Consider the following 12,919-nt stretch of genomic DNA (forward strand, 5'->3'; position numbering starts at 1 on the left):
ATTGGATGCTTGCTTGGTGTGTGCACAAACAAACAGACACAAGGCAACCCGCCATGACGCTTTACCGCATCCTGAGCTTCCTTTTCAATATTTACAAATCGATTTTACACACATGCCTTCATGTGGAAATCACAAATATTTGCTCGTGATTGTTGATCGATTTTCGAAGTGGCTAGAAGCTTTTCTGTGTGGCAAAGAAAACGCGCAGACGGTTGTAAAGGTTCTTGCAAAAGAAATTATACCGCGTTTCGGTATTCCAACCGTTATCGCAAGTGATAATGGAACTCCGTTTGCTTCAAAAGTCACACAATTATTAGCCAAAGAACTTAATATTAATTGGCATTTCCATATTCCCTATTCTCCGCAATTCTCAGGGAACGTGGAACGGACCAATAAGACGATAAAAGAACGTCTGAATAAGGCGTGTCTAGATACAGGCAGAAATTGGGTTGATTTGCTGCCTGCCGTATTGACGGAAATTAGAATGTCTCCATCGGCAACCACAAAAATGTCTCCATTTGAAATTCTGATGGGTAGACCTTTCCCGGCCCCTTGGGTCAGAGGTCGCGCTGGCAATCTCTCCACAGGTGACACGGAGGTGATCATCGCGGATTACGTGGATTCCCTAGTTAGAACGTTGAATGGCATAAATGGTGATGTCTCTCTCTCTCTCCCTCTTCCTTCAGAAAAGCCGACTCCTTTCATTCCAGGACAACAGGTGCTGATAAGGTATTTGAAGCCCACGAAACTCTGTGAGCTGAACTACTTAGGACCATCCACTTTTATTGCTGCTACGAGGACAGGTGTTCTGACTGACCTCTAGCCGCAGTGGATCCATGCCAGCCAAGTGAAAGCAGCTCCATCCCAGGGGAACGCATTAGCCTATGCGGAAGCGGTGATCGAAAGGAGAACGAGGAAGAGAAGTAGACAAAGAACGAGATTCACTCTACTAAAAAGGGATTTTAACATTGATCCCATAAAATAATATTTCCCCCAAACATTTTTACTTCTTCCTTCAAAGACAATTAAATAACAGCCCAATTGCATGTGTAATATAGGCTTGTCAGGCTTGGGACAGAGTCTGTAGAAACGGTTTCTTTAAAAAAGAACAACTGTCAGATAATCACTTATGAGAAATTAATATCTGCCATAAGAAGTGGTGTCAAGCATGAACTTCAAGTGGAATTGTACACTAAGAATTAATGCGTCACACTTTGCTAGTTGCACGTGGCCGCCATGTTGGATATACGGTCAGCGAGTGTGCGGTTGGACACTTCCGTTCTCGCTTTACGCCGGTGCAGGGAGCCGGAGAAAGCCGAAAATGATCTCTTATAGTTGTTTATAGAATCAATTATATCACTTAAAATACTACTAAGATATATATTACTATCACACGAGCAAATGGCAATTAAATGCACGGATGCATAGTCAGATTAATTAATGAAATACAACTGTTCACGAACAGAAGATTGTCTTGGACTCATGCTGCACGCAATTTTTAGGATTCAGGAGAGAGGACTTGCCTTTCAGAGGATGACAGCCTCAGCACTTCATTGTTGTGTGTCGTTACGTTTCGTCACGTTACAACAAAGTCAGCTTTCGTGCATTCCCCGTTGCCACTGCGGTACGGGCAGAAGATCCGGAGGGATGACTTAGGGGGCTTTCACACTGGCAGTTTAGTTCGGAACGGGGCACGGTTCGCATGAAAAATCGCTAATGTGAACCCTGTCATGGGACCCGGGTGCGCACTGGGGTACCGAACCCGAGACTACCTGGAGGAGGTGGTCTGAGTTCGGTTGCTCCCGAACCGTGCTGCGATTCGCGTGTATGTGAAAACTACACGGACTCGGGTGCGCACTTGTTCAGGAAGTAAAGTATCCTGCGCATACGTTTTAGTCAATTATGATGTATTTAGTTAAATAAAACACACGTAAGGGATGAAGATTTACCCTGGATACGAGCAAGAGTGAGTCTGCAGTGTATTCGCGCATAGTGCGTGCAATCAGGGCAACAAATTAATGGAAATCCACTGTCTCCTCAAAAGAGTCCATTTGCAAGCAGCGGAAAAACAGCTTATGCGAAACACACACACACACACACACAGTTAACCTGGGTTGTTTACTCAGCTATGAATAATGGCACCAAATTAATAAAAAACACAATATATTGACCCGCGTCGTGTTTTCTATCATGCGCCGTGCACGTTTGCAATGACGTAAGATGCACGCAAACGCACCAGAGTTCGATAGAATCAAGTTGAGTGTGAAACCAGACCAACGCTGCGGGGGGCGCCGGGAACAAACGCGCTCGGGCTCGGACCGCAGCAAACGAGCCCAGTGGAAAAGCCCCCTTAATCAACCAGACCCAAAACACCCGGGTCTGTAGTCGGCATTACTTTATTTGGTAACATTATTATTGCTAACTCTTTATGTTTTAGTATGTTATTTAAATGCATATAATTTTCAATGTATTTCACCTATGCGTTTCTATGTTATTACTGCATTTATTTTGTGCAAGTGAGATAAAGAGCATCTGTTTCATAAATCATTATCTGTCTGGTGTTTATAATACAGTATTTTACTACGTTTAACATAAACTTAGCTATATTAAATTGTTTGTGTTAACTACAGTTAAAAATGTAAATTAATCACAATTATTAAGATTTGTTTTTCCACCTTTGTTTTTATCTATAAAGATAATTGATGCAAAGAAAGCATGTATGTAAAATATGTGATATTGAGTAAGCAATTGATGCAAGTGAAAATTTATGCGCTGAATTGAGAAAATAGTATTTATGGAGATAAATTAGCCTATCACAGGGCAGACATGTGAATGTTCACGTGGTATTTTATGCAAACAACTCTAATCGTAGTTGTAACTCTATATTGACAGTAGGCATAATTCTCATTGTGTGCAGGATGAGTCCAAGACAATCTTCTGTTCGTGAACAGTTGTATTTCATTCATTAATCTGACTATGCATCCGTGCATTTAATTGCCATTTGCTCGTGTGATAGTAATATATATATTAGTAGTATTTTAAGTGATATAATTGATTCTATAAACAACTATAAGAGATCATTTTCGGCTTTCTCCGGCTCCCTGCACCGGCGTAAAGTGAGACCGGAAGTGTCCAACCGCACACTCGCTGATCGTAAATCCGACATGGCGGCCACGTGCAACTAGCGACTTGAGTCACCAAATTAAGAGAAGAGAAATCTATAGCAGTACTTATTTTAATAAACACAAAACAATAGAGATAATCTACACTGAAGAACATATTGTGCAAGGCAAAACAAAGAACTGAATGCTATATAAACACAGGCAGACAACGGGAGCTAAATGAAACACAGGTGAACTTAATCAGTGATTAACAGGTTAACGGACTATCATGGTTAACTTGTAGCTCCACATGAGTTCCTAAAAGAGCAACCAAAAGTGGGACTGCATAGGAACATTCTCTACCCCAGTTCAGGACTGCACACGGATAAAGTGTAGTAGTATTTTTGTGACTGCAATATTCAGGCTCCACACAGATTAAGGACAACTTTTCACCTATATGGTAATGTACCTTTGCTGTTATTGGCATGTGTTTTATCTCTTCATTCTTTACTACTTTAAAGCACAACAAAAAAATTAAAACGATGTACAAAATAAACTTTTAGTTTTATATTTGCAAAGTGAACTTTTTAAAAGTGCTTGACTTGTTTATTAAGAAACATGCTTCTGAAAGTGTACTGCATGTAGTAAGTACACTTCAGTGGCTTTTTATTTCATCAATGTTATGTTCTCTGCAAGTAGACCTATTATTTTCTCTTTGTTTCCTTTTAGTATACTCTCAAGATTAAGTACTAGCTACAAGTACATATTCAATACAAATAAGCACACCTTTTCACAAGGGTACATGGCAATTAAAAAATAAATACAATTTCTTTTAAATGGTTTTCTGTTGCAAGCTAATCTGGTTGTGCTATTTTACCTAATGCAATTTCCACTCTCAAAGCTCCCTGCAACAAAGCTTTGACCTTTATTCTATCAAATATTACATTCTTAACCCAAATGACATGATTTCACTAAATCCACTCTTCATTGTAGGCTTTAAAGATCAATATGGAGAAAATCATCCTAATATTCCCTCTGATATTGCTGGTCCTGCATATACAAGGAGGAGAGTTCTCTAAAAATCCAGTTTGTTCGATTGCCGAAGCTCCACAGCCGGAAGTCGTGGAGTTCGACAACACAATCTATGCCACTTGTGAAGTAACTCCCAGCCCTAATTTGCCACCTTGCCAGCCAAAGATCTTTGGGCAAATCCTCTTCAAGCAGGTCTTCCCCAATGGAGATTTAGAAGTGAAAATCAACCTCCGTGGTTTGCCTGCCATCGATCATCAACAGCGTGCCATGCACATCCATCGGTATGGAGACCTCAGTCAAGGGAGCATCAGTGTTGGTCCTCATTACAACCCACACGGCGTTGACCATCCTCATCATCCTGGAGACTTGGGCAACTTTGCTTCTGAGCAAGGAGTTATAAGGCAGTTCCTGAAGCTCCCAGGGGCCAAGCTCTTTGGGCCTTATTCCATTCTGGGGCGTGCGGTGGTGGTTCATGAGAAGGAAGATGATCTGGGAATGGGTTCAGATGAGGAGAGTAAACTCAGTGGGAATGCTGGACAGAGAATTGCTTACGGTGTGATTGGTATTACTACTCCAAGTCTGTGGCAGAAGACTGAAGTGCCCCCCAAGAAAAAATGTGGAGGAGGGCACTGAGACTCAAAGATGAGTCTGATCTGGTGGAAGAGCAGATTCAAATAGGATAATCATGATATTCTTTGTGTCCTACATTAAAGTAATATTTAATAAACTGAACATTCCCATGTTTTTGTTTAGAGACTTTTTGGCAATAGCTTCCAATAGCAAATGGCTATACTCTTAAAAATAAATGTAGTGAATGCAAATTTTGTACATTTTAAAGATAAATTCATTAATCTGGTGCACTTAGAGTCCCCCGAATCCACTGTTAAAAATAAATAATCCACCCGTCAACCACCCAAACCTATGATATTCTCTGATTTAGATATCTGATCATTACAATTATTCAAATTATAAGTGTTACTGAGAAGCATGATAATATGGTTAAATATCAAACTGAAGTAGGCTGATTTAAAAATAACATTTACTTAAAATAAAAGTTCTTCTTTTGGCAAAACAACATTTCCTTAATAGCCTAAAGTTTGTCTTACTAAACTAAAACTTTCCAATTGAAAACCTTCAAACGTCAAGCTTTTAAAAATACTTCAAACTTTCTAGTTAGGCTTTTTCAAGTGAACTTAAAGTCTGTCTACAAACTTTTTTATCTAATTGTGAAGTGTTACCGAATTATAGTAAACATCATAGTCTACACATGTTATTGCCTGATTCAAGCAGATCGTGGCTGTTAATGCATGAACATACAAATTCAGCATTAACAATCACCATGTTTATTCTAATTTGAAGGGCTTTGATAACATATCTGTGAAAATAAAAGACATTACGAATAAAAAAAGATTGAAAATAGTGCACGTTTGTGCGGGTATAGTGAATATTTTTAATTTACAACAAAACTTGTTAATTATTCAATAAGAGAAATAGGCAGAGGTATTCATCATTGTGCAACACAATTCGGATACCACATGACAACTTACTTACAGTGCTTGACTTTTTCGTGAAAAAGGAGTGAAGAGTTTTTTTGCCGTTTTGAACTCTATGAAACTGATGGATTCGACGCGGGTGCGAGCATGGGCGTGTCGTAAGCTAATGCACGAGTGACTAATTACCATGGAAGCTTGAAAGTCACGTATGTAGATAGACTATCCTTGACTCTTTCGATTTTAAATCTCGATGTAGGGCACGCTATACACACCTGCGGAAACCTCAGCTTGTCATAGACACATTTGCCCTATGAAAAAGTGCGGGGGACGAATTTACATTTTATTAAAAGTGGGGGGGGGACACGTCACCCCCGTCCCCCGCGTAATCTACGCCCATGTACCAGGATACATACCATAATATATACCTAATAGTACACGAGACAGTAAACCATTTACACTGTTTCTTTCACAGTTTTATGCATGTTCATGTATTGATCAGTTAGTCTATGATTAATGCAGCAAAGTCTGTTTTAAAGAGGGTTTTTGTCTTCCATAGTCTCTCTCTTGTGCATGTGGCCACATTCCTCGGAGGTCGTAAAATCTCCTTATCATGCCCTGTAACATGACACTGTTTCTGCCCTTGTGTTTGTTCATTTGGGCTGTTAGTTTTGGAGTTTCATAAACCTTTGTATATAATGAATAATTAGTGTGTGTCTGATTGGTCCATACCCTACATAATGGACCGTTATATTTGTATTACTTTATGAGCAGTTTCTATCTACATACACCGCGCATCCCCTTGTGTTGAAATGCGCCGTTCAAAAACTTGTTCAAAAATGAACAAGTAGCAATAATATTCACAATAACATATAGTTTTTCTGAATAATTAAGTAAACATAATTTCTTAATTTATCCTTGTAAAGAAACCTCATTGCTGAACTGGCTACTCCCTGCTGTCTCCGACGATGACATATTTTCCTGTCGGCCACTGTAAATTTTGTTGGTTGCAATTCGTTACCTCACCACTAGATGCCGCTAAAATCACACACTGCACCTTTAAAATTGTCACTTTTTGAGGATAAGCAAAAACATGCTTGTTTTTGTGTGCCTTTTTAAATGCAAATGAGCTGGTGCCCTTTCAAAAACAGGGCGGAGCTTCAGGAGTTAGTGTTAGCAGCTCTGATTACCTCACACAGACAGGCACTCACAAATGTCAGAAACTCTTCAGCCTTTTATGTTCAAACGGGAGTCAGACAATGATGGAGAGACTCAAGAACTGACAACATCTAGAAGGCAAAAGGATGTTTCTGAATGGTTAGTTGATGAATTTACGTGGCTGATGTGGAGTTAACTATGTTCAAGTCATTGATTTGCATAAATCTGTCATATATAAATTGTTCCCGTGGGAACTGTTGTAAAATACCTACAAATCCAGAGAATATGCTGCATGAAGGTAGAACTGGTTTAGTTTAATTATGGATAACTTATGGTGTAATCTTGCTTTTATGATATGCTATTGCATTTGTGATATAGTGTATTGCAATAATTTTGAAAAGACACATGCGACTGCTTGAGCAGACTCCCAAATGTGTTTTATTACGGCAACGTTTCCTGTTCTTATCATCATCATGGCCTCCTTCCCTTTGTTGCATGTTCCCCGGGGCAGGGTTTATGTAAATTTAAGGGTTAGTGATGTCACTAACCCGGGAAGAAGTTTGTTGTAGTCCTCAAAAAGTGATTTTTTTAAAAAGAATATATCTCCCTTTGCATTGAAATTTGAGCGTCGTAACTTTGCAGATGTTGTTTATGCTCAAACAGCAACATTACACACTAACTAAAGTTTAAAAAAGTGAAATATTCAACCACCCCTTTAAATATTGCTGACCCACTTTGGCTCAATGTGTTAGATAAAGTGGGCCAGTGGGATTTACTGTCTAATTTGAGTATAATTACTGAAGGTTAAAGGTCATCTACTTTACCTACTCAAATGAAAAAAAGAGCAGAAAATAAGACAAGGAATTAAGTTTAATCTGTAGAGTGAAGAAAGGATGAGAGGAGCAAAATGTAGATTCAGAATATAACGCTTTAAAATATGGACAAAATTTAAGTTAATTAACAGTGTTTAAAGAAAACAGACAGAAAAAAAAGTTTTACAATATGGTTACCATTTTAAATGTTCCTCTTATTGAATTTGTTAGCCTTTTTGTTGCATGTTTTGTAGTTGCATTTTTAATGTATAGTTCATTTTCATCCATATTCGCATATCTGATATTCAAATTTCATCAAATTTAAAGTCAACACATCATATTTCTATCAGTTGTTTTGAATTTTACACATGCACTGAGTGAACTGATGAATATTACTCATCATGGCCTATCTATATGCTTTTGGGTCTGGTAAATATGCTGTGGAATATGTTTGATTGATGTGTTAATAAATCATGTGTTTTTAAGATACAGGATCATTTTTGATAAATCAGGGATGGCTCACATTACCAGACCAATTTATCTCAAAATGTTTATTGCTTTATACCTTGAAAATAACACATATTAACACATAATAACACATATTACCTTGAAAATAACACATAATTTTGAACTGTATTCAAAATTAAATATTAAAGTTGGACCTTAAAGTTAACAAAAGTAATAAAGAAAAGACAAAACACAACTAGTTATCTAAATTACAAGTTTAACAAAAAGTGGCCCACTTTACCTGCATTCACTCTACTAAAAAGGGATTTTAACATTGATCCCATAAAATAATATTTCCCCCAAACATTTTTACTTCTTCCTTCAAAGACAATTAAATAACAGCCCAATTGCATGTGTAATATAGGCTTGTCAGGCTTGGGAGAGAGTCTGTAGAAATGGTTCCTTTAAAAAAGAACAAATGTCAGATAATCGCTTATGAGAAATTAATATCTGCTATAAGAAGTGGTGTCAAGCATGAACTTCAAGTGGAATTGTACACAAAGAATTAATGCGTCACACTTGAGTCACCAAATTAAGAGAAGAGAAATCTATAGCAGTACTTATTTTAATAAACACAAAACAATAGAGATAATTTACACTGGAGAACATATTGTGCAAGGCAAAACAAAGAACTGAATGCTATATAAACACAGGCAGACAAAGGGAGCTAAATGAAACACAGGTGAACTTAATCAGTGATTAACAGGCTAACGGACTATCATGGTTAACTTGTAGCTCCACATGAGTTCCTAAAAGAGCAACCAAAAGTGGGACTGCAAAGGATCATTCTCTACCCCAGTTCAGGACTGCACACGGATAAAGTGTAGTAGTATTTTTGTGACTGCAATATTCAGGCTCCACACAGATTAAGGACAACTTTTCACCTATATGGTAATGTACCTTTGCTGTTATTGGCATGTGTTTTATCTCTCCATTCTTTACTACTTTAAAGCACTTGCAAAAGATTAAAACGATGTACAAAATAAACTTTTAGTTTTATATTTGCAAAGTGAACTTTTTAAAAGTGCTTGACTTGTTTATTAAGAAACATGCTTCTGAAAGTGTACTGTATGTAGTAAGTACACTTCAGTGGCTTTTTATTTCATCAATGTTATGTTCTCTGCCAGTAGACCTATTATTTTCTCTTTTTTTCCTTTTAGTATACTCTCAAGAATAAGTACTAGCTACAAGTACATATTGAATACAAATAAGCACACCTTTTCACAAGGGTAAATTACAATTCAAAAATAAATGTAATTTCTTTTATATGGTTTTCTGTTGCAAACTAATCTGGTTGTGCTATTTTACTTAATGCAATTTCCACGCTCAAAGCTCCCTGCAACAAAGCTTTGACTTTTTATTCTATCAAATATTACATTCTTAACCCAAATGACATGATTTCACTAAATCCACTCTTCATTGTAGGCTTTAAAGATCAATATGGAGAAAATCATCCTAATATTCCCTCTGATATTGCTGGTCCTGCATATACAAGGAGGAGAGTTCTCTAAAAATCCGGTTTGTTCGATTGCCGAAGCTCCACAGCCGGAAGTCGTGGAGTTCGACAACACAATCTATGCCACTTGTGAAGTAACTCCCAGCCCTAATTTGCCACCTTGCCAGCCAAAGATCTTTGGGCAAATCCTCTTCAAGCAGGTCTTCCCCAATGGAGATTTAGAAGTGAAAATCAACCTCCGTGGTTTGCCTGCCATCGATCATCAACAGCGTGCCATGCACATCCATCGGTATGGAGACCTCAGTCAAGGGAGCATCAGTGTTGGTCCTCATTACAACCCACACGGCATTGACCACCCTCATCATCGTGGAGACCTGGGCAACTTTGCTTCTGAGCAAGGAGTTATAAGGCAGTTCCTGAAGCTCCCAGGGGCCAAGCTCTTTGGGCCTTATTCCATTCTGGGACGTGCGGTGGTGGTTCATGAGAAGGAAGATGATCTGGGAATGGGTTCAGATGAGGAGAGTAAACTCAGTGGGAATGCTGGACAGAGAATTGCTTACGGTGTGATTGGTATTACTACTCCAAGTCTGTGGCAGAAGACTGAAGTGCTCCCCAAGAAAAAATGTGGAGGAGGGCACTGAGACTCAAAGATGAGTTGGATCTGGTGGAAGAGCAGATTCAAATAGGATAATCATGATATTCCTTGTGTATTCTTTGTGTCCTACAATAAAGTAATATTTAATAACCTGAACATTCCCATGTTTTTGTTGTTTGGAGACTTTTTGGCAATAGCTTCCAATAGCAAATGGCTATACTCTTAAAAATAAATGTAGTGAATGCAGGTAAAGTGGGCCGTTTATGTTTGGTTGTACTGCTCTTGATGGGTTTACACTTTACATTAAAACCGACTTTAAAGATTAACTTTTTCTTTAAATGATAAAATTGGTTGATGCAATATGACATTGGTGGGTGTGGCCACATCTCAAGGGAGGACACCCTTATGGTAAAATTTAGAAAAGAGTGTGTATGTGATGTTTTAGCTCAAAATTCCTTGCAGATAATTTATAGCATGTTAAAGGTGCAATGTGTAATATTTCTGAGGATCTATTGACCGAAATGCAATATAAGATCCATAACTATGTTTTCAGTAGTGTATAAAGACCTTGCATAATGAACCGTTATGTTTTTGTAACCTTAGAATGAGAGATTTATATCTCCATAACCGCCGGCACCCCCTTCTATGGAGGTCGACATATTGTCTTGTCATGTTTCTACCGTAGTTGACAGCGAACAAACAGCGCTACAGAGCGCGTTTCGTCACTATCTTGAAAAATAAGTTTTCAGTGGTGTATAAAGACCTTACTTAATGAACCGTTATATTTGTATTACTTTATGAGCAGTTTCTATGTACATACACCGCGCATCCCCTTGCGTTGAAATGCGCCGACATGTTTCTACAGTAGCCCTAAACGGACAAACACGTTTCGTTAGTATGTTGCTCTTTTTGCAAGGAAGCAAGCTAAGTTCAGTGAATAAAACTGACACAATGATGAACAAGTAGCAATAATATTCAAAATAGTATATAGTTTTACTGAATAATTAAGTAAACATAATTTCTTAATTTATCCTTGTAAAGAAACCTCATTGCTGAACTGGCTACTCCCTGCTGTCTCCGACGATGACATATTTTCCTGTCGGCCACTGTAAATTTTGTTGGTTGCAATTCGTAACCTCACCACTAGGTGCCGCTAAAATCACACACTGCACCATTAAAATTGTCACTTTTTGGGGATAAGCAAAAACATGCTTGTTTTTGTGTGTCTTTTTAAATGGAAATGAGCTGGGGCCTGTACCATGAAGCCGGTTTAGGTGGCTAGCCAGCTATGTTTCAGCTTAGTTTCCGCCAACTCTGGGTTTTAGGTACTATGAAAGTAGCTCAGCTTTAATCGGTGTTCGTTGCCATGGTATCTTACGCTGCACGGCTAGCCTGCTCCGGGGCAGGTTAAGTTCTGGATTCGAGAGCTCAGACTGAAGTTTGACCAATCAGCTGTGAGCAAAGAAACATATAGGTGACGTAACTGATTCCCAGCGTCTGTTCTCTGTTGCAATGGCTTCACCTTTTCTCCCAAATCCCGTGGACATCTCCGCGCAAATTGTTAGACGAGCACTTCGTCGAGAAAGAGTTTTTAGGGACAGACAAAATCCCTTTGACTTTCCTGATATTTACTTGTATGAAAGATACAGATTTTCCGCGGAAGGAATGTCTTATCTTTGCGAACTTCTTGAGCCGCACATAACAAATGTGACTCGTCGAAGCCATGCACTTACTGTACCGCAAATGGTATGTATTGCGTTGCGGTTTTTTGCAAGTGGTACATACTTGTATGCGGTCGGTGATGCAGAGAATCTAGGGAAAAACACGCTCTGTCGAACAATTCGCAAGGTGGTCCTCGCTCTGCAGGGGTACATAAATAGCTTCATTGTGTTCCCTGGACATTTATCCACCATGTCCATAAAAGAGGGCTTTTATAAAATTGCCGTTAAGATATATTGATAGGGTGACATCACATGAACAAATGTAGCCTTTCACACAATTTTTTTTTTCTTCAAAAAAAAAAATTCACACTTAGAAATCTATTATACAATAGTCTGCAGTAGCTACCTGTTAAGAAATGTTTTAAATATATATGTTTAATTCCTATGATAGGATTCCCTAGAGTCAGAGGAGCAATAGACTGCACACATGTTGCAATCTCCACAGCTCTAGGAGAACATGAGGCAGATTATGTGAACAGAAAGTCCTTTCACAGCCTTAATGTTCAGGTAGGGCTACTATACCCTATGTGAAATTATTTTTATTTGCATTGATATCAATCTTTAAATAAATAGTAACTAACAGATAGGACAATGATTTACTGTACATTTCATCTGCAGATGACTTGTGATCATGAATGCATGATCACAAGCTTGGATTCCAAATGGCCTGGCTCAGTGCATGACTCACGCATTTTCCGTGAGACTATTTTGTGTCAGCGCTTTGAGGAAGGCAAGTTAAATTTGGTAGAGTACACTTTACATTTTTTATTTTAATGGCAAAACTTACAAATTTTTCCCCTTTTCTGTATTACACAATATTTTACTTAATAAAAGCACACTGACACTGCAGATAGGACTCAAACTGTTTTATTGGTCATGTGGCTAGGGAGGAAGAAAGAGAGCAAGAAAATTACATTAATAGACATTCATAGTGTTCATACTAAAGCGTTACTTGTTTAAAAAAACGTTCACAAACGGAGATCTGTTTTTTCCAGCTGTTTGATCTCCAATTTAATTTTTTTAATTTGGAGCCTCCTCAGCTCACAG

At 38.3% G+C, this 12,919-nt stretch overlaps 2 protein-coding genes across 2 annotated transcripts; both read left to right on the forward strand.

Moving 5' to 3' along the window:
• Positions 1-3,431: 3,431 nt before the first annotated feature.
• LOC143710746 (uncharacterized) lies at positions 3,432-4,795 on the forward strand. Its single transcript, XM_077201875.1, has 2 exons — positions 3,432-3,561; positions 4,095-4,795. Exons 1-2 carry the CDS (start codon positions 3,559-3,561, stop codon positions 4,764-4,766), a joined length of 675 nt encoding a protein of 224 aa, XP_077057990.1. The 5' UTR covers positions 3,432-3,558; the 3' UTR covers positions 4,767-4,795.
• Positions 4,796-8,869: 4,074 nt separating this feature from the next.
• LOC143710747 (uncharacterized) lies at positions 8,870-10,307 on the forward strand. Its single transcript, XM_077201876.1, has 2 exons — positions 8,870-8,991; positions 9,526-10,307. Exons 1-2 carry the CDS (start codon positions 8,989-8,991, stop codon positions 10,195-10,197), a joined length of 675 nt encoding a protein of 224 aa, XP_077057991.1. The 5' UTR covers positions 8,870-8,988; the 3' UTR covers positions 10,198-10,307.
• The last annotated feature ends 2,612 nt before the right edge of the window (positions 10,308-12,919 follow it).

The sequence above is a fragment of the Siphateles boraxobius genome, unplaced genomic scaffold (assembly GCF_051911475.1).
Source record: "Siphateles boraxobius isolate OS27281-9 unplaced genomic scaffold, OSU_SipBor_1 48, whole genome shotgun sequence".
NCBI classification, from domain to species: Eukaryota; Metazoa; Chordata; class Actinopteri; order Cypriniformes; family Leuciscidae; genus Siphateles; species Siphateles boraxobius.